The 21,676-nt window shown below is 41.8% G+C and overlaps 2 protein-coding genes across 4 annotated transcripts in view; both read left to right on the top strand.

Annotated features, from left to right (window-relative positions):
• Positions 1-8,487, top strand: part of rhbdl3 (rhomboid, veinlet-like 3 (Drosophila)) — a 31,941-nt gene extending 23,454 nt beyond the window's left edge. For both annotated transcript variants that reach the window (XM_086120741.1, XM_086120740.1), the window contains 5 exons: positions 296-444; positions 3,135-3,247; positions 5,720-5,820; positions 6,113-6,173; positions 6,872-8,487. In XM_086120741.1, the coding sequence (XP_085976867.1) occupies positions 296-444; positions 3,135-3,247; positions 5,720-5,820; positions 6,113-6,173; positions 6,872-7,143 (696 nt within the window). In that variant the 3' untranslated portion in view covers positions 7,144-8,487. The remainder of the gene's footprint in view (positions 1-295; positions 445-3,134; positions 3,248-5,719; positions 5,821-6,112; positions 6,174-6,871) is intronic.
• A 724-nt stretch (positions 8,488-9,211) lies between these two features.
• Positions 9,212-17,345, top strand: znf207b (zinc finger protein 207, b). 2 transcript variants are annotated; one of them, XM_086119964.1, is made up of 11 exons: positions 9,212-9,373; positions 9,852-9,978; positions 10,053-10,191; positions 10,686-10,862; positions 10,946-11,018; positions 11,133-11,194; positions 11,794-11,933; positions 12,184-12,264; positions 15,323-15,574; positions 15,898-16,054; positions 16,582-17,345. In XM_086119964.1, the coding sequence occupies exons 1-11, from the start codon at positions 9,333-9,335 to the stop codon at positions 16,731-16,733; spliced, it is 1,401 nt and encodes a 466-aa protein (XP_085976090.1). In that variant the 5' UTR covers positions 9,212-9,332; the 3' UTR covers positions 16,734-17,345. The 2 variants fall into 2 exon arrangements, with proteins under 2 accessions (XP_085976090.1, XP_085976091.1); XM_086119965.1 differs by lacking the exon at positions 12,184-12,264.
• Positions 17,346-21,676: the final 4,331 nt, after the last annotated feature.

Genomic DNA, 21,676 nt, shown 5'->3' with positions numbered 1-21,676 from the left:
TGATCAAGAAATAACTCTACCGGTATGTTTTTGAGATTGATTTCCTTGTGATGTTCCGACAGAAAGCCATCAAATGGTGATAATGTTTGACTTTATTTTGGCTGACAATCCAAATGTTAAAATGTTCCACTTTGGAGGTTTGACTCTTGAATCTTATTTCCCCTTGTCTGTTGTCTGCTTTCACACACACCTTTTTACTTCTTGTCATAGTTTCTTTCCTCAAAGTTGCCATGACCGATGTTTGTAATTGGTCGGGTTGTCAAATGACTGCCGCTGTCTATATTTCCTGCCCTAGGTCGTTGTTTTTTTTTATTATGGATGTCACCTGGACCGCCTAGTTCTGCAGGTGTCCAGCCCATCATTCCTTAAGAGTCCTCTACCTTACCACCCCCAGCTCCGGGCCCAGGCCTGGAGGTACCTCAGCTACATTTTTATGCACACTGGGTGAGTTGTACGGCAAACTATAACCACAACACGAAATCATCTGTCCATCCATCCATCCATTTTCCGATCCGCTTTATCCTCACAAGGATCATAGGGCGTGCCGGAGCCTAGCCCAGCCGTCTTCGGGCAGTAGGCGGGGGACACCCTGAACCGGTTGCCAGACAATTGCAGGGCACACATGGACGAACAACAATCCCCGCTCACACTCACACCTCGGGACAATTTTAGAGTCTTCCATTAACCTGCCACGCATGTTTTTGGAATGTGGGAGGACCTGGAATACCCGGAGAAAACCCACACAGGCACGGGGAGAATATGCAAACTCCACACAGGCAGGCCAGAATCGAACCCTGCGCCTCTACACTGGATTGGATTGGACTTTATTGTGAGCCCGACGCGCTAACCACTCGTCCACCGGGCTGCCCAACACAAAATCAGTCAATCGATAAATAAATGACATCTTGTTAAATGACAAAATGAATCAAATGCAACACTTGTGCCCGACGTCAGATGCAATATGTAAATGGAATCTAAACTAATTACAGGAAAACAAGTGTTCCTCATCGTTGTGAAATAAATCTGAACTGAAGAAAAACACAGCATGGTGGCGGCTTCCCTTTGCACTTCCAGTACACGCATTTCTACCTGCACGTATCTGTGAAAGGACTGAAAGAAAGAGAATTCCTCCCGTCCTCACATTTCAACCGGATTTTATTCTAGCCTGGCGCTGGGCACAAAAATAGGGCCCCTATTTTTCAAGGCAAGATACCCTATGGCAGGGGTGTCAAACTAATTTTTGTCGCGGGCCACATTGTAGTTACGGTTTCCCTTGGAGGGCCATTATGAATTTTTGGGAAACCATATAAAAGTTTAACCCCCTCCACATATTACATACACAACGCACAACAAATGGATGAATCGCTCATTTTCAAATCAGAAGTCAAGAATACTGGCCGTTATTGTGGATTACATATGACAATTTGAGATTTTGGTTCAGAATTTAGCAAGCATCATGGAACTTGACATGCTTGATTTGCTTTTGCGGGCCACATAAAATGGCGTGGCGGGCCAGATCTGGCCCCCGGGCCTTGACTTTGACACCTTTGCCTTCTGGTATCCGTGTCCGTCCATCATTCGCAGATCTTGTGAGACTGAAATTTGCGATCCGGTGACTTTAGAACAAGCGTGTTAAATTTAACTCCGGTGAGTCCGTGATATCAGTCATAACGGTTTTGCCTTAGATTGGAGGTCATCCCTCAGCATGTCAGTTGCTGTTATCTTGCCCTGGAGATGCCCTTGTGTGTTTATAATCAATGCCACCCCAATGCCTCCCCCCGTGATCATTGAACCATCTGGTGATGGTTTGTCATGCACTAAATAGATTATTGGCACACTTGGTGGAAATTGTTTGCGTGCTTGTTTGCTGGGACGCTTTGCACTCATTCCTGCCGCGGCCCTTTGTTGTGTGCTCAACGCAGTCAAAACATGCCGCTTTTAAGCGCCACGTCGGCCCTATTTGCTGCAGTTTGTCATTTATCCGTCAGCAAACATCAAGCAGAGCTGGTGCTTTTATTCACACGCCGAACACGAGCAAATGAGGGATCGGAAAAGAGAGGCGAGATTATTATGGCAGCTGCGCTTTTGGATTTTGGATACAAATGAGTACGGGTCTGCTGCTTAAATGAGGTTTGGAATGAAGCGTGCTACAGCTCTGAAGGTCGCAGGAAATGTTTATATCCTGCCTTGGTATGTGTTTACACAGTGTTTTTTGTGTGAAAATAGATTTTTTTTTTAAATATTGCTTGCACAATAACAGGCATCGTGTTTCCTGAAAACACAAATATTTGACTATATTTGCACTGACTGCAGTTCTAAGTGCAGAATTCGGATTTAATACCATTAAACCGGAACTATATTTATCTATGTATGTGTACATTTCAGCCCTCAGGCATAGATGGGTTATTTTTCCTCTGACGTGGTGGTTTGTTCAAATCAAATAAGCGTCGGAATGTGGCCAGTAGGTCCGGATTCTTTTTCACAGACCATTTTACAAATGTTCTACTCTCAGGTCATTCTCACATTTGTTGCAATTATGACAAAACTGGATTTTGTCCCTTTTTTTTTTTTTTGCAAACTCTTGCTTTCATGGTTTTTCATTGGGAACTTGTTGTCAAAGCACTTTTAAACTTCCTTATGGCATGTATTATTCCTACGGCTTGCCATAAAAATAGATTTATTAATGATATGACTTTATTGGAATGACAAAGGTGCTTTTGAAAAAAAAATTGCCAAAAGAATTTAATAAAATTAACATTACTTAATGGTAATAAAGTAAAGTTTAACAAGGGAAGAAAGACACATTAAAAAAAATTAAAAGATTCAGATTTTCATTTGCGTGTGTTTAAATTGCGTGGGAAAGGTAGAACTATTCAATGAAGAAATGTATCTGGTCTCCCTGCATCACGCACTTTTTTCCCCTAACACTAGTGGGTGTGGAACACATCTCCTACACTGCAGTTGATTAAACTGGTCAAGCATGCCCACAAAAGTTAGATACCCACTAATTATATTCCATTACCTTTAGCTTAAAATCCTACCTCTCCCTTGAGAGTTGATGCGTTTTATCTCCTGATTATTCTGTGTGTGCGTGTGTGTGTGTGTGTGTGTGCGTGTGTGTGTGTGTGTGATAGGATAGAACACTTGAGCCTAAACATGGCCATGCAGCTGCTGGTGGGAGTCCCCCTGGAGATGGTCCACGGGGCGGCGAGGATCGGACTCGTCTATGCGTGTGGCGTGCTGGCAGGTGGGCAGGCCAACAAGCACTGCATGAGTTCATCACATTAATGGACGATATCCATACGTGGACTACGCAGCAAGACACACAGAAACAAAAACACAAGGTCTCACATTTCAAGCCCAATTGCATGCCCCATCTGTTTGATTTTCAGCATCACTTTCCGATCTTCTGTGTGTGTGTGTGTGTGTGTGTGTGTCATCTGGACAGATGGCTCTGTGGGCGGTCTTTTGGGGGTTGAGGAGTGTCCCTCAGTACCCTCCCTTGACATGTACAATCAAGCAGTGCCCCAAGAATCATGGCAAGCAGTTCGATTAAACCAAAAAGCAAAGAATACACTCAATAACTAGTTCGCTCACAAACCCAACATGAATTTTAAAGTTTGAATGTCGCTATTGTCATTTTGATGAAGCTACTATCATCACATCATCCGTCAACAATCACAGGCTATTGTTGTCTGGACGTCTGTGTGCGTGTCTTACCAAAAGTAGGGGAAGTGCGTTAAATGGCTAAAATATGAAATGCTGCATTCAGACTTGGATTAATATTCATGCAAATCGTCTCCGTCTCTGAATAACTCCCACTGTGCGGTTGCTCGTTTGCGATGTGTGAGTGCACGGGTCAGTGACAAGCCCCCCTGTGGATACCAGCTGAGGTGGCCTATACAGAATTAAGCCCAGAGTGAAATGAGGAGGGAAACAGCATAAATCAGACACACACAAGTCAGCTGTTTTAATGAGATATCGACCACCAGCGGAGATAACGCGCTCGCTGTTTGTGTTTTTAGTTCGTTGTTGTCTGACCGCAGGTCATATTTCCTGTCAGACATCAACATGATCCAGTAAATATCAGCGTAAATGGGCCATCACATTTTCATGATCAGATGTTTACAAGTCAGTCATTACTACCGGATATTTTATCACTCATAGACATCTGAATTTAATATCTAGCTATGAAATATAACGCTTGGGTCACGGACATTAAAAAGAAAATAATAAATCTCGTGTTTATTTGAAATGTCCCGCTACCATCCAACCTTTTTCTATGGCGCTTGTCCACAATCGGGTCCCAGGACAACTGGAAGCAAACTCAACTGACTGTGGACGAGAGGCGGGGTTCCCCCTGGCCTGGTTGTCAGTCAACTGCAGGGTAGACCAACAACCATTTAAACTCTGGTCAAGTATGGATAATTTGGAGATTTCAATAACTTCACATTTGTTGTTTCATTCATTTATTCAGATCCTATTTTTATTTATCTATATTTTGCATTCCCATTATAGTTGGTTCTATTTATTTCATGTTTTTTTTGGATCAATAATAAAATGTTTCAAATGTTTTCGTATGATCACATGACTGAAATTGTCTTAAAAAGAACATTCAAACAATCATGGCGAGCAGACAGCAGCTCAGCTGGCACACAGACGGGGGGGGGGTGTCAGGGCAGAGGTCACAGGTCACGTCATGAGTCATTGAGCGGTCAATGGCCCTCTTGGTACAACACAAATTTGTGCCCTTTTGTGGGACTCCATGAACTTGTTTGTTGACAGCTGAGTGAAGGGTGTAATCAAGAGACAATAACAATAAAAAAATGTTTGCTTGCTTTGCATGCATGCAATAGTGGATAATAACTTGAATTTGTATTTATTTTTTGTTCTCTTCATCCAGTGAAAATCATATATTATGAAGATTTAGTAAAGACAGGAAAATACTTATGAAAGCCAGATTCCTACCAATTGCCACATAAAAAGATTGTTTCTTACCTTATGTTTAACAGTATTCCGATTTCTTCAGGTGATGAATTTGGGATTTGTGTTTTCTGTCAACTACAGTATCATCTTTAAAATTATAAACCGTAGTATATGCACAGTAAAAAAAAAGATTCAATTCATTCTGTCGTGACTTTATATGAATGAACTACTGAGATAAATGACATTTTGCACCATTTTCTCATTTATTGGGATGTACCGGTATATTTTATTTAACTTTATAGTATTTGGGGCTTATGTGACAAATTTGGTTCCAATTATTCTGCATATTTAAAAAAAAAGAATCAATCGAAACAGAACAATACTACCGGTACTTACTGAACAAGTGCACCGAGTGAAGCGGCGGGTGCACGTATAGTGCAATTCAGAGACACTGCGGTTTTGCACACTGCTGTTTCCAGGATCAAAAATGAAGTCTGCGTCACTCATCTAATCAAACACTAATTCAATTAGCTTCAAATAGCTTAGCTCGCTAAGATCCTCAATCTTCTTTTTAATTACAAATTGGACAGCCCTTTATAGTTTCATTTTATTACAACCATGAAGCCCTTTCAGTCTGGAAGGGATATTGTATAGATTGGGTTCTATTTTTAAACTGGGCGGTTGAATCTACGCAGAGTGTGTGAGTTGTATTATCATTTGTCGCACTTCTCATGTTGTGCCTAAAAATATCCAGGTGAAGTTTTCTCATATGTGATGCGTCTGGTCTCTGCAGGGTCTCTTGCGGTGTCCGTCACTGACATGACAGCTCCCGTGGTCGGTTCGTCTGGCGGGGTGTATGCCCTGGTCTCGGCACACCTGGCCAATGTAGTCATGGTAATGTATGTGTGTGTGTGTGTGTGTGTGTGTGTGTGTGTGTGTGTGTGTGTGTGTGTGTGTGTGTGTGTGTGTGTGTGTGTGTGTGTGTGCGTGTGACTCACTGTGAATAGATGATTATCACATCCCTCACTGCACTTGATCATCAAAGCAGCTTCTTTTTGGGGCCCGGCAGCAGGTGTGGCTCCATCTGCGCATGCCATACATTCCATCACATTTTGTGATGGGAAAAGACTTGATTTTGGAGCATAATGTTGACTCTTTTACTGTTCACTTGTCTGTTCTTTTATAGAACTGGTCCGGCATGAAGTGTCAGTTTAAATTATTCCGGATGGCCATGGCTCTGGTGTGCAGTAAGTCCGCTTATTTTGGCTACCCAGCAATAAATATAACCTGAGATTTTCTGTAGTAGATCATCTTCGTAAATTAATCATTGGCTGTGTCTTCTAATTGAACAAATAAGTGCCTCCTTCCTCCCCTCGGAAGTCAAAAAAGTGACTGTAATTACGTAAAGTACGGTATGTATTTAAAGTATGCAATTTAACCCTTTCATGCACCCTGTACACGAGCTGTCCATGTGCCTTAATAATTATTGTAATCTTCCTGACTGTGTGTATTTTTAAATTTAATTTACGGATAGCTCCTCCTTGATCCTGTAGTAAATTTTACATAGTAATATACTATATATATATATATAGATATAGATATAGAGATATAGATATATAGTTATAGATAGATAATAATAATAATAATAATACATTTTATTTATAAGACACCCAAGGACACTTTACAATAACAAAAAACACAAAACAATACAGGTTGAGCAGCGGCAGCCAAAACGCGCCAGCGTTCACTCGAGCCAGAAGTCAGAAAGAAACCACAAGGGAGGCAGAGGGGGAGAAAAAAAACCACGCTCGAACTACCCTCATTTTGAGGATAATTTGAGTTAGGCAAAAAACTCCTGCATAGATAGATAGATAGTAATATGAATCCCAATCTTTATTGAAAACAAAACAAAACATGTTTTTCTGTGTTTTTTGCACACATGCAGTGAGTGTCGAATTTGGCCGGGCGGTGTGGCTCCGTTTCTACCCGCCAGCCTTTCCTCCTTGCCCCAACCCCAGCTTTGTAGCTCACCTGGGCGGGGTGATGGTGGGTCTCACACTGGGGGTGGTGGTCCTGCAGAACTATGAACAGCGGCTCCAGGAACAGTCCCTCTTTTGGATCTTCTTCTGCGTCTATACCTTGTTTGTGCTATGTGCCATATTCTGGAACATTTTTGCCTACAGCTTGCTTGATGTGCGGTTGCCCCCACCACCGTGACACCAGGACCCCCTTCGTCCTTCTGTCCCTCAAGTGGACTCTGTTTTCATCCACTTGCTGCATTTCTAGAGGAAGCTTTGCAATCCCTTCCCATGTAAAAACATGTGACCAGACTTAATCCTCTTCGTCCCGAATAGAGCAGTATAAAAAATGTGAAGCCTCAAGGACATGTCTGCCCTGACTAGTGTGGTTTTGTAACAGTTGTATAATGACCATGTTCAGCGCAACTACATCGACCTTCGTCAAGGCCAAACTACTGACGAATGTGAAAGAAGTCACTCTTGCAATTTTTCAACTTCTGTGTACTCTGCTTCTCCACACAGGCTTGGAAGCGAACCCATGGCCGATCGTGATACTTATTAAAATTATTTTTGACTCAACGGTTGGGATTTTTAATGCATTTTTTTAAACTCCATGTACATGTGGACATAGTCTCTTGCTACACTCAATCCGATGGTGCCTACTCATGCAGCTTGGTGAAAGAGAGGTTCATCTTAAATGTAATGGAACTGTTCTGTCTATAATAACAATAATGATAATAATAATAATAATACCAAGTCTGAGAGTTTTTCATTGCACATAAGTGAGATGCATTAAGCTACCATGAGCTGCAACGATATGGTTAATTTCAAGTTACTAGAGAGATGAAACGAGGGTAGTAGTTCCATGTTATCTGAACCTCATGCATGTGTCTGACTTTTTCTGTAACCACTGCACCAAAATGTGTATCCACAGCACAAGCACAAGTGCCATTCAGAATGCTAAACTGTCGGATGTGATGCCAAGCTGTTGTGTTTAGAGATTGTAAATGTCTGCAATGATGTTATTTGTTGATAATGGTGAACTACTATATCTATATTATTCCAACCAAATGGACAGAAGTGCACACGGGCATGGCTTTGATTGTCTGAACTGGTGTCAGTTCACACTCAAGTTTGTCATTATCCAAAAATGGGAAAGAAATCTATGCTCTGTCTGCCTCTGTCAAAGCATAATACCGTTTTTTATTGATTTGAGCTGTCGATAGTACTGTACTTTTAACCTTATATTTCTTTGGTAACTACGTCGCACAAACCTTGATTATCGTGCGTTTAAACACAGATTAACATGTTTCCTGTTTTTACTCTAAGATATTGGTATATAGTGTACATTGTCTGGTCTATCTCCATTGTACTGTATATAGTGTCTTGTATGCATCCTATTTAAAAGTGAGTTAAAAACCGTCTACGTATGTATTATAAGGGCGGTGACACAACACTGATGGGTACTAATATTTTAACATTGTGGATATTTTGTAGATTTGATATGTACATACTGGAGTGCATTAAACAGTTTTATACCGAAGCCAAACACTTGACATTTTGTCAATATCCATTCATCCATTAGCGAAAGCGCATGTGGTCATTAGGTCAAAATCCGAACCTCAGAACTTTGAGGTGCTTGCCAATAGTCCACCGTGTTGCCAATCATTTTATTTTTTAATAGCTAAAAATGAGGGATTACTATAGTCCTAACTTGCCATTGAACTGGTATTCTCTCACGTCGAATAAAATAACCAATAATGACAGTGCCCTGCACAACTAAATTAGAATTATGTAATACAAAAAAAGAAAAGGTAAACAAGCATAGCGTGGAAATTAATACAATATGGAAACTGCAGGCAAAAAAATAAAATGAATGAAACTGAGCACAGCATAGTGCACATGGAATAAACAGTGTTAACTGTACCAGTGTTTAATTTTAACTAAAATTGTTGACATGCAGTATAAATAAAATGTAGTACTGTACTGTATTTCTAACACCTTTCGCCCGACATCTGTCGCCATCAAGCGGAGTCTTGACGAACTGCGTGTAATCTCGCGAGAGTTAGGGTCTGTCCCCGGTTTTTCGCCCCACCCAATTTAGTATCGTTGCAGACGGAAAAGTAACACACGATATTGTCAGAATACACTAATAATAATCTTTTGTGCTATTTCAAATAAAACTAAAATTATAGTACAGTAGTCAATCATCGTAAATTAAGGGCGTCTGTCCTTTAATGTGACGTCACCTCATGCAACGAAACATCGCTTCTACTTCCTGCGTTAGGCGCCATTTTCGGCGTTGAGGTTGAATAACAGCATGCTGTCGTCAACCAGATAATAAGAATTTAAGAGATTACAATTTGCTTTTCGGTACTCGTTGCAAGCATGGGGAGAAAGAAGAAGAAGCAAATGAAGCCTTGGTGCTGGTATCCGTTTGAATGGAAAAGCGAACGGCGAGGAAAAAAGGCGCAACATTTTGGAACTAGCCTGACAAAAGACAGGCCTAAGCTCACTCTGACGGTTTATCGATGTGTAAGGTACCAAATGCGGATTTAAAGTCATTGTGTGCTGCCGAGGTGCGATATTTAGTATTGTTAATGTAAGTCATAAGTAGTTATATTGGTATAATTCAGCCTGAATTTTATTTATCCTTAAATCAAACAGATGTCAGTGAATAAGTGAACCTAGCCTGGCCGACTGTAATCAACACGATTGCTACCGCTTTGACGGCGGGTCAATGTTACGCGTCGAGGCAATTCTTACAAGATATGCTGCCTTAAAAATTGTGATATTTAAACCAACACAACTGTTAAAAACGAAGACGTGAGTGTCTTTCTCGTTGAACAATGTGCTTTCGTTTGCTTTTACGTAAGTCGAGAACATTCCTTAAGTTTCTCCTCTAAGGTATTGCAATCGAGATTTTGACGATGAAAAAATCCTCATTCAACACCAAAAGGCAAAGCATTTCAAATGTCACATTTGCCACAAGAAGTTGTACACTGGTCCAGGCCTGGCCATTCACTGCATGCAGGTGGGTTGACCGTCAATCGCTTCCGATTGTATTTATCTTCTAGTACAGAGAAGCTCACTTGGCATGCATTACAGGTACACAAAGAAACTATTGACAGTGTGCCAAATGCGATTCCCGGACGAACGGATATTGAGCTGGAAATCTATGGCATGGAGGGGATCCCTGACAAAGACATGCAAGAGAGGAGACGGACATTAGAACAGAAATCTCAAGGTTTGTGCTTCCTTGAGCAAAGTGCTTGATAAATTAAAGCTTGAACTACAGTTTTAGACCACTGATTATCAAACTAATTGATACATATCCAGTATATTGAAAATTGGTTCATCGTTTAGAGATCCAGTTTCATTTAAAATGATCCAAATTCTCTTTGCAGTTAAAATTGAAGGTTTTTTTTTGTAGTTCTCCAAGAAAGCTTTCATGAATCGTTGTTTTGAATCAAAATAATACATGTGCAACCATCTGCTTTTAATTTGGAAAACAATTATGAACATATTTGGCCATTTCCTGACATGTTATGAACTAAACAAGTAAATTGTGTATTTTTTGCACATTTGAAATAACTTCATTTTAGAATAAAAGGATAAGATGAAATGTTTTTTTCTTTCATTTATTGATCAAGCAACAAAATAATCAAAAGATTAATCGATTATTGAAATAATCGTGAGATAGAGACCTACATTTTATACATTATTTATTCCTTCCTTCAGATGGCAAAAAGAAAAACCCAGATGACTCAGATGAAGATGACGACGACGATGAACCGGGTCCATCGGTACCGCAGGTGGCCGGAGTGCCACCTCAGTCAGGCTATGCTGCACCCATGGCTCAGCCAGGAATTCCACCTGTTGCTGGGGGACCCGGGATGCCTCCCGGTGGATATCAAGGTTAGACAGATCAAATTGAGCAGCCTGTGGCTTGCAGCTATCCAATCACCTGGGTAAATGCTCTTTCCCCATCACCGTTACAGGAATGCCTCCAATGATGCCAGGTGTTCCACCCATGATGCATGGAATGCCTCCCATGCACGGCATGCCTCCAGGGTACCATCTCAGTCTTGGATTTTGTGTTAGATCGGATCCTTCTATCATCAGATGTTTTGCAGTGCTTGAAAGGTTCTGGGAAAAGCCAGTTACTCATCTGAATGTCCTTTGCAGGATGATGCCAATGGGTGGGATGATGCCTCCCATGATGCCAGGCATGCCTGGAATGCCACCAGGTTAGTTGACTTGTAGAGAAGCAAGTTTTAACACGCTGTATTTCCCCAAATCGGGGCCTTTGCTCTTCCCCGTGCACAAAACTAGCTTTGCAGGTGCCGCATAGCTGTTAGCGTTGTGGCAAAACAACAGCCACTCCTCTAAAAGTAATTATTGCCCTCATGGTAGCGAATAAGTGACACTTCTGACAAGTATCGTTACCACGAGAGGAGGAGTAGTATTTAACAGCAGAAGGCATGCTAAGGCTAAGCTCTGCTAAACTCTTAGTAGTGAAGAGATGCCCGGAGTAAATGATTGATGCTTCGCTTCAGTTTTGCTGAAACAATGTGTCTTACAGCTAAGCGTAACCAACTCTCAACAGCAAATCAATAAGTGCATTGGCAGAAAATACATTACACTGCCACACACAGTATGCTCAGTTTTGTCATGTATTCAGTTCAATATAGGTTGGGCATGATTTGCAAATCATTGTATTCTGTTTTTATTCATCTTTAAGACAACATCTCACCTTCATCGGAATTGTGTTTGTACATGTTGAGAAAATAAATGGTGTGTTCTACTTTTTTGATTTATGAGCATGTTCCTTTCCTGGGTCTCGCAGGGATGCCTCCACACATGGCTCCTAGGCCAGGGATGCCCCACATGACTCCCGCCCCCGCAGTAGGAGTCATACCCAGTCGACCAACAGTACCAGCGGCCCAGCCTGCTGTCACCAAGCCTCTTTTCCCCAGTGCAGCACAGGTTGGAACCCGACAATACATCCGCTTACCTCTCACCGCCCGCACAATATATTTTCATCACCACTTCCATGAAAGTGTTTTATATGATTACCATGTGGAGGTTTTTTGAGTCAGGACTAGCTGACGTTTTCCAGCTTTCACTTACAGTATTCACATTTGGTCAACTCGTTTGCCCTCATCCCCTGCTTTTTTCAATGTTCAAATCTCTTGTGACGTGCCAATGGTGTCATCTCCTTTTCACCATGCTGCAGATGGGCACAGCAGCTGTTTCCTCTCCACCTGCAGACCATCAGTCTGCCTCCTCTCAGCCGCCCTTTCCTAACACCCCACAAGTACGCTCACAGATAGACTGTGGCTGGCATCTAGATGCATGTTGCTTCTCACAGATACACACACGCACTCTAACTCTGCCTGGAGTGTAGTAAGCGATCGCTGATGGTGGTTGTACTTCTTCCGCAAAGGTAGTCCAGCGTCTACATTTGGTCACAGAATTAGCCAAGAGAACCACCAGGCTGTTATCTTTGTTTCGATGCATGAGCTTTTTTTTTTTTTTTTAACTAACAATTAGGGCTGGGCAATTAATTGAAATTTAATTGTGATTTCGATTTTGGCTTCTCACAATCGTAAAAAAAATTATTATAACAGAAGAAGAACGATTAAAGTGATCGTCAAGTCCAACATTTTCTTTACAGTAATGTTCTGTGTGGCACCACTAGTGTAAACACGGCATTCTGATTAATATTGTGGAGTGTGAATTAATGCGGAAGTCAGCTCCAAGCTTTTCTTAACCATAATCTGGTCTATGCAGCTCCACTAGTCCGAACACGACATTCTGATTCATATTGCACAGTACGAATTAAGCAGCAAAATCCTTGCGTTTTTTTTTTGTCCATCTCATGGACGACCATTTTGCCAGTTGCTGTCAATTGAAAATGACATCATCGTTGCTCAGGGCTCAGGCACTGACCAATCATGGCTCAGCTACAGAAAACAGTTGAGCCACAACCAATGGATTTTGCTGCTTAACAATATTAATCAGAATGCAGTTTCTAGACTGTGGAGGCACATACGGACAACCTACTGTCAAAAAAATATTTGGGTTGACTTCGAGCAGCATCTACCCGTTTTTATCCATCTCGGGGGCAGCCATTTTGCTACTTGCTGCCGATGGAAAATGACATCACGGTTGTTCAGAACTCAAGGAACAACCAATCAATGCACATCTTGCGAACAGTATGTGACTAAATTTAGAAAACAGGGGAGCCGTGATTGGTCGTTACCTGAGCTCTGAATAACTGTGATGTCATTTTCAGTCGAGTGCCAGTGGCAAAATGGCTGCCCCCCCCCCTAAGGTGGACAAAAATGGTTGGAATTTGATGCTGAATTCATATTCCGCCAATGCAGTATTCGTTAGAATGCCATGTTTAGACTGGTGGTGCTTCATTGAACATATTCTTGTCAAGTACATTTTGGGGTTGACTTCACCTTTAAGGTGCTGAACGGCACGGTGTGTGTTTTTAAGTTCCTACATTGTGAAAGCACCCTGAATGCACCATGATATTTGTGCTGCAAGTGTGTGACAAACGTCCGTGTTCTGGCTGAGCCAACATTAAGGGTTTTAATGACCCCCTGCTTGGAGTTTACTATAAAACTAAACGCACAACAAAAATAATTACACACATTGTATTTTTCAAGACAAGATACTTTGTGAAACATTGCCACTGCGAGCAGTCAGTGTGAAATTTCATTGACAAGACTATTCGAAAGTTTGCATAGAGTTCTGTGATATTCCTTCAAATAATTCATATTCGTGACACATACAACCAGGAAATATAGCAATACTCAACAGCATAATTTTTCCAAATCTGTAAAATTGACTTATTTATGACTTATAAAATTCAATCGCAACTTTCTTCTTTTACTCTTTTTGTCTTAATGTAAGCGTGTGTCTTCATGCATGATGGCACCACACTGCCCCTAAAAGGTCGAGGCACGCACAGCAGGTACAGCCGGTATTTATCTTTTGCTATTATTTAATACTTTGATATATTGCTGTTTTGTGGCTGTTGTTTCATTTAGAGTTGAATTTTATTAGTTGAATAAATATATTTTTTTAACCCGATGCAAAATCTTGACCATCGTAATTTCGATATCAGTCAAAATAATCTGGATTTTATTTTTTATTTTTTCATAATCGCCCAGCCCTACTAACGATGATACACAGTGACAAAGTGTCAGTCTGCATCATTTTGCCCTCTGTAGACATGCATGAGTTGTCTGGGTTCGAATACGCAATGTGTACAGTACAGTCAGTCATTGTATTAAAATTAAAACCCCAAATTCAGTACAAGGTAGGGTTACGCATTATAATTACAGTGGAGCCCTGTTTCTTGTGGGGGGAACATTCCAAACCCACCCACAATATGTTAACATCTTTTGATAGTCGTGCAAAACCTCCCATGTTCAGGATTTTCAGATTGGCGAATTCACTTTGGATGATGAGAACGGAGAAGGATGTTCTTATTCAGACCAGCGGCAAGGTAATCAGGTTCTGAGGTGCCTGCCGCACGTGATCTGCATCAGATCAGATTTCACTTTTTGCACTCCTGCCATCTTCTTTTTAGCTTTTCCCTACCATATGCTTGAAACACATCTAAAGTTTTTAAAAGACACAAACTCGGTCTTTCCTCACTTTCTCGCTGACAATAAATTCGAGACGATTGTGTAACTTAATTTTGAGGAAATTTACTTTCAGTTCTCCAAATAAGAGACAAAGCCTCCTAGCTTCCAAGGTGTCTGCCACTCCCTGTTGTCATTTACTCTTAAACTGACACCGTTTCGAAGAGAATTTCAACCATGTCTATTTCACCACCAAAATGTTCAACCAAACCACAAAAGTCTGCTAGTTTAATGCTGCCCTAGTGTGAAGTGAAATTGACAGACCAACATAAATTAGCAGATGTTAGCCTTTGTAAATGTCAAAAAAACGGCTACGTCAACAGCCACGGTGCAGCAACACAAACCAACGGCATAAAACAATCTTCACAAGCGTAGTTAGGGACCTTCTATTATGCCTTTCTTGCACCTTTTCACACTGCAGCTACATCCTGTAGCAGCGGTCTACAATGCTTCCCGGTATGTTGCAACACAACAGGGCACTACGCTGAATTTGAGCAGCGCTAAATTTGAATTTTCATGGTATGCCGCAGTAACCCATGAGAAACAATCACTGCGATAAGCAGAAGCACTGGCGCGAACGACGAACCGCGATGCAGCGGGGCTTCACTTGATTGCATTTCCATTCTCGGGATGGATTAGTTAAAGTGCAGTTCAGTGTGTAGCAGGTCGCTGTCGTATGTTCCACTGTTCATCTATCTCTTGTCCACGCAGGCCCAGCAAAGCGCTTCAGGAGCCGCCGCAGCAAACCCCCACAGCGCCACCGCGGCCTCCTCCGACCCACCCAAAGCAACATTCCCTGCATATACCCAACCCTCTGTCTCTTCCTCCGCTTCCACTTCCTCCTCTAACCCCTCTAGCAGCACTGTGGCCAAAGCCCCGGCCACAGTGCCCACTAAACCTGCCACCCTCTCCGCCACGAGTGCAACTAGTAAGTTGATCCACCCTGATGAGGATATCTCGCTGGTAAGTTGCTTGAACTCTCTTTTTTGCCATTTCCACAGTAAGTAATGGCTGATGCATATAATGGCATTTTCAATCAGTGGAGGGAAGGAAGGCTTGCAAAGTATTGTTCATTTTAATGCATGCTAATCACAGCGTTAATTCACACACTCTTATCTAGACAAAATTCGTAGATTGTTTCTCTTGTGGCCACGTTGGAAGAGCAACCCAAGCTTGCATAGCCTCAGTTGTGTGCATTTATGGACATTCGTCATTGTGCTGTAAAGGGCCACAGCAGTGTTGCTTGAAATCTAAATAGCTGCTCTGTTTCTTGTCACTGACCACAGGAGGAACTGAGGGCCCAGTTGCCCCGTTACCAGCGTCTCTTAGCCAGGACGGCTCAGGCCCATGCGGCTGCTCCCCCAGTGGCAGCTGTCGGCGGCATGATGGCCCCGCAGCAAGGCCTGCCACCGCAGCAGCCTGGCATGAGGCATCCCATGCATGGTTAGGAGACAACTGCTTTTAACACACACTGGAGTTTCAAAGGTCCAACGCAATCTGTTGCGGGGCCCATATCCGGATTTAGAATCCAGTTTTTCAATCCATGTCAATTACGGGCGTCACCCGTTTACAATGGTCATGACGTTATGAACTAACTGCACAAACTGGTTTGTGGAGTCACGTGGCACAAGAAGCGACGCTCAGTGTTTTTTTCTCTCCACCCTTCTACTACTGCCCACCAAGCAATGGAGAAATTCCCAATTCACAGCAGCAAAGTAATGAAAGGAAGAAGTAGAACAACAAAATATAGGAGCTGCTGGAAAGGCAGCCACTCTCGCGGCGCCATTTTGAAGTCAAAATAACAAAAATAACATTTCCATTTGTCTAAAATGATGTGGTTATTTTGGGGTGAATAATTAAATTAAAAAGTACCTTAAAAAAGATGAAAATCAAATTCTTTAAATATGTTTCATTCTAAATAAAATATTTATCCCCCCCCCTTCCCTAATCCCCAAATGTGTCCTCTGTAGGTCAGTACGGTGCCCCCCCACAGGGCATGCCAAGCTACATGCCTGGAGGGATGCCTCCATTCGGGCAGGGTCCTCCTCTGGTGCCCTCTTACCAGGGAGGCCCTCCCATGGGCATGAGGCCTCCTGTCATGTCTCCCGCTGGGCGCTACTGAAGCGGCAAAGCATCCCCCACATTAGGTTTGAGGTTCATACCTTTCTCTCATCCTTGTACATTTTCAGACCTAAGAGCAGTAAAGCCCGCGGTGGCGAAGACTTAATTGTTGTTGGCAACACATGGACATTTCATGTAACTACACAAGTTCCAGACTGCTTCAATTTCTTTATTTGATCACTTGTGAAGATAAAAACTCTTTCCCCTCGTAGGTTTCACTCAGGTTCTTAGGGGTGAAGTGTGTTAAAGTCATTCATATTTCTGTTGAAGCTGCTGGACTTACATGAACGTACCAACCCCTTACAAAGGCAAGTTTATCCTGTAAACCATTCATTGATTAGTTTTTTCTTTTTTTCTTCATTTATTTTGTCGATCACTGGCGGCCCTCACAGCATGCTTAGGTGCTGTTGGACTTGCGTCCCCAACCTTGGTTGGTGAGGGTCTTCCGGTGATGATTCCAACTTTGTAGTGTTACCGCTCTGTGGCTCATGAGTCTAGGTTTCTTCTTATTTCAGGTTTGTTTTACTATTTCCTGCTTAAAAAAGGGGTCCCTGTGTGCATCCTTTGTAATGTTTTATCAAGCTGTTGTAATAAAATCCACCTTAAAACTGCAGTGCTGGTTTGTTGTGACGTGCGTGAAGGTGAGTCACAAAGGTTTGTACCAAGTTTTGTACGTTTGACGCGCAACACAAAGTTGGCCATCACTCCCATTTTGGTGTCATCGGTCTGAATGACATCGTATTCCAAAAGCCTGAATATTGTCCTTAACCAAAGGCTCTTGGCCTCGAATGAAGATGGTCAACTTGTGGTCCCTAGCGATGCATGATAAAACATCTGGAGAGAGATAGCGATAGAAATGACTTGAAGGTGTTTGATTTGTACACACACTTTGCGCTTTATGCCGAATGCCAGTCACACCCAGTAATACAGGAACTGCAGCAAATACCAGCTAGTACATCCTTGGTTGGAGGGTGCGACCGTATTTACCTGGCCTAGCCAAGAGAGCACAACAAATGGCCGTTTCCAGAAAATATTTACACCTAGCCTTATTTACTGCAGTGTGCGTATTTCAGGGTACTAAAATGCTTCCTTGTTCGTTTGTCCTGTTAGCCACCTGTTTTCTGTGCAGGCGTCCGATCAGGTTGGTTAAGTTCTTCAGGACTTTGTCAGTAAATAATGTGGATTAAAAAGCTCCCTCCGATCACTTAACTGCTTTGTATCTTGTTTGTCTGTAGCACCTCCCACTCCACTTTTCAGCCTTGTACCCACTCAGCTGGCGCTACAGGCCTTTTAAACCCAGTAAGTACCCGCTGTTCCTCGTAGTGTGGGTCTGCACTGTCCAACAACTGTATTTCATTTCATAATGCTGTATGATTCAGACTTGAATAGGCCGCACAGATGAACTGCTAATTCACATTAACTGTACAGTCACGGAATGGACTTGCATGGTAAGTAAATAAAAAAAAGAATGGCATTATACTAAACCATTTAGAAGTTTAAAGGATGTATTAAGAGTGCAATGCCAATTTGAAAAGTATTTACAAAAGATGCAATTAAAACATGAACGCCGCTGGAGGGCGTTTTTGTGCGATGTCAGTTTGAAAGTTTCCAATTTGAAAAGTATTTACAAAAGATGCAATTAAAACATGAACGCCGCTGGAGGGCGTTTTTGTGCGATGTCAGTTTGAAAGTTTAACGTGACTATGTGACCTTGATGGTTTCATAAATGTCAAGCGTTTTACATGTTGAGGCATACTACAATATAATTAGAAATATGTATCGAAACCGTTGTTTTGTGACGTTCACGAATAAACTGAAAGTGATTACATTCTGCCGTGTGCTTCATAATTCTGGCTGTTGAATCAATACATCGCCACCCAGTGGAACAAGGGTGGTAGTACAACCAATAGTTTATGAATTGTGCTTACCGCATGTATACTTTTCGCCCAAACATTAGGAGTTTGTCACCCAGATTTGACCGAGAGCCCGGCTCACTTAAAATCCTCGTTTAATTTCTGAAACCTGGTTTAACATTTCGGGTAATTATAGCAATTGATAACTAAGAGGTCATTTGACTGCAGAATCTAATTGGCCAACTGTTGATTCCATGGACTTTGAGTGCCTTTGTGTTAAAATCAATCTCCAAGAGAACAATCGGCACGTGGGAAGTATTTATACACCCCCGAATGCTCCTGCACAAACAACTGAATGTATCCTGTCTACAATTGCTGTATTCCCGTCAGTCTCGTTATTAAAGTTAAACAATCCCAACTGTTGGTTTAAAATTAATTCACAATCACATTTTAAACTGGGGTTTAAAGTTTTTGTGCAACAGATTTAAATTTCAACTTCCTTGTAGAGTGCAAATTGGACGGAGGTTTAAATGTAATCTATTTCAAACTTGAGTGGGGCTTCGAGGGAGAGCTGACCCCACAGTCGCGTTTAAAGTTTGGTGCAGCAGAATTTAAACCATGATTTAATCAACCCTAATCCTATAAACCTGAATCTTAAACCAGCCCCTAAACATTAACACCAACCCTAACTGTACCCTGAAACTCTAACCTAACATTAACAGGGTTCCCACAGGTCCTTAAAGTTCATAAAAATCAATTTTTAAAAAGTTATAAAATTATGTTCTTAATTGTCAGGGAAAGTTTCGAAAATCAATAAAAATCCTTTAAAATGAACATGTGTTTATTTCATTTGTGTATGCCTATAGTGTCCTCTGACACGCCTACCCTTCACTCATTGGCGACTCGTACCTGCTAGGGATGTGCCTTTAGCGTCCTCTTACACGCCCACCCTTCACCAGGGTTCCCAGTCTTCCACTTGCTTTTTATTTATGGACTTTTGAGGGCTAATTTATCCACTTTTAAGGACTTTTTCTCCATTCAGCAGGGGATTCACGGTGGATTTAATGAACGGAAAGCCACATTTAACTGAGCTGGTGTTCAATTCATTGCTGCCAAAGGAAGGGCACATCTTTATTTTTAGGGGCAATCAGCTAACCATTTATTTGACATACTGTATGTCAAATTGGCCGAAATGACCCGAAGTGATCATCATCGGGACTGATCGGAGATGGTGGGAAAAACCGAGCGGGAACCAGGAAGCACAATTAACAAAATTTCACCGCTTTTTGATGGATTTTTATGAACTTGAAGGACCCGTGGGTAGAGTGTTCATGAAGTTGAATGGCTAGTGTGTCTGCGTTGCGCTGCACAGGTGCAGGGTTCGAGTCAGGCTCTGTCTGGCCTTCCTGTGCATTCTCAAAAAAGTGCGTGGCCGTTCATTTTCTGATCTTCTCCTCCGCACAACTATTTGTGCTCACACTCACATCTACGGACAATGTGAATTGTTACCTGTCTGCTCGTCGAATGGTCGGTGTTGCACTGCGGAGGTGCAGCGTTTGATTCCAGCTCTAGCCTTCCTGTGTGTTCTCATGAAGATGCATGGCTATCCATTTTCTGATCCTATTCGCTCTCTCACTCACACCGAAGGACAACACAGAGGATTCATTCCGTAAGTGGTAGTCAAATGGTAAGTTCGATGGTCCCGCGCTGCGGAGGTGCAGGGTTTGATTCCAGCCTTCCTGTGCGGTCTCAAAAATGTGCACGGCCATCCATTTTCGGATCCTCTTCTCCGCACAACTATTCGCGCTCACCCTCACACCAAGGAACAATTCACAAAACGCCTTACTCTCGATGGTCGGCCATAAAACGACCATGTATAGTAAAGCGTTTTTAGCCCAAAAAAACGACCATGTTATAGTAATGCGTTTTTTGCCTAAAAAACGACCAAGTATAGTCAGGCGTTTTAAGCCCCAAAAAACGACCATGTATCATAAGGTGTTTTTAGCTGAAAATAAAGACCATGTATAGTAAGGTGTTTTAGCCGAAAAAAAGACCGTGTACAGTAAGGCGTTTTTAGCCGAAAAAAAAGACCATGGATAGTAAGGCATTATAAGCTGAAAAAAAGGACCATGTATGTATAGTAAGGCGTTTTTAGCCGAAAAAAAATGACCATGTATAGTTAGGCGTTTTTTATCGAAAAAAACCCCAACCATGTATAGAAAGGCGTTTTTAGCCGAAAAAAACGACCATGTATTGTAAGGCGTTTTTAGCCGGAAAAAAAACGACCATGTATAGTGAGGCATTTTTAGCCGAAAAAAAACGACCATGTATAGTGAGGCATTTTTAGCCGAAAAAAAACAACCATGTATCGTAAGGCGTTTTTTTAGCCGAAAAAACGACCATGTATTGTAAGGCTTTTCGAGCCGAAAAAAACGACCATGTTATAGTAAGGCGTTTTTTGCCGAAAAAACAACCATGTATAGTAAGGCGTTTTTAGCCGGAAAAAAAACGACCATGTATAGTGAGGCATTTTTAGCCGAAAAAAAACAACCATGTATAGTAAGGCGTTTTTAGCCGAAAAAAACGACCATGTATAGTAAGGCGTTTTTAGCTGAAAAAAACAACCATGTATCGTAAGGCGTTTTTTTAGCCGAAAAAACGACCATGTATTGTAAGGCGTTTCGAGCCGAAAAAAAAAGACCATGTATAGGAAGGCATTTTTAGCCGAAAAAAACCACCATGTATAGTAAGGCGTTTTTAGCCGAAAAAACCCCCGACCATGTTATAGTAAGGCGTTTTTTGCCTAAAAAACGACCAAGTATAGTCAGGCGTTTTAAGCCCCAAAAAACGACCATGTATCATAAGGCGTTTTTAGCTGAAAATAAAGACCATGTATAGTAAGGCGTTTTAGCCGAAAAAAAGACAGTGTAGAGTAAGGCGTTTTTAGCCGAAAAAAAAGACCATGGATAGTAAGGCATTATTAGCCGAAAAAAAGGACCATGTATATATATAGTAAGGCGTTTTTAGCCGAAAAAAAATGACCATGTATAGTTAGGCGTTTTTTATCGAAAAAAACCCCAACCATGTATAG

Source organism: Hippocampus guttulatus, chromosome 9 (genome assembly GCF_054856545.1).
Source record: "Hippocampus guttulatus isolate MCC_2025c chromosome 9, RoL_Hgut_1.0, whole genome shotgun sequence".
Lineage (NCBI taxonomy): Eukaryota > Metazoa > Chordata > Actinopteri > Syngnathiformes > Syngnathidae > Hippocampus > Hippocampus guttulatus.
Note: the sequence above shows the minus strand (reverse complement) of the source record. Positions and strands in the feature narration are given on the sequence as shown.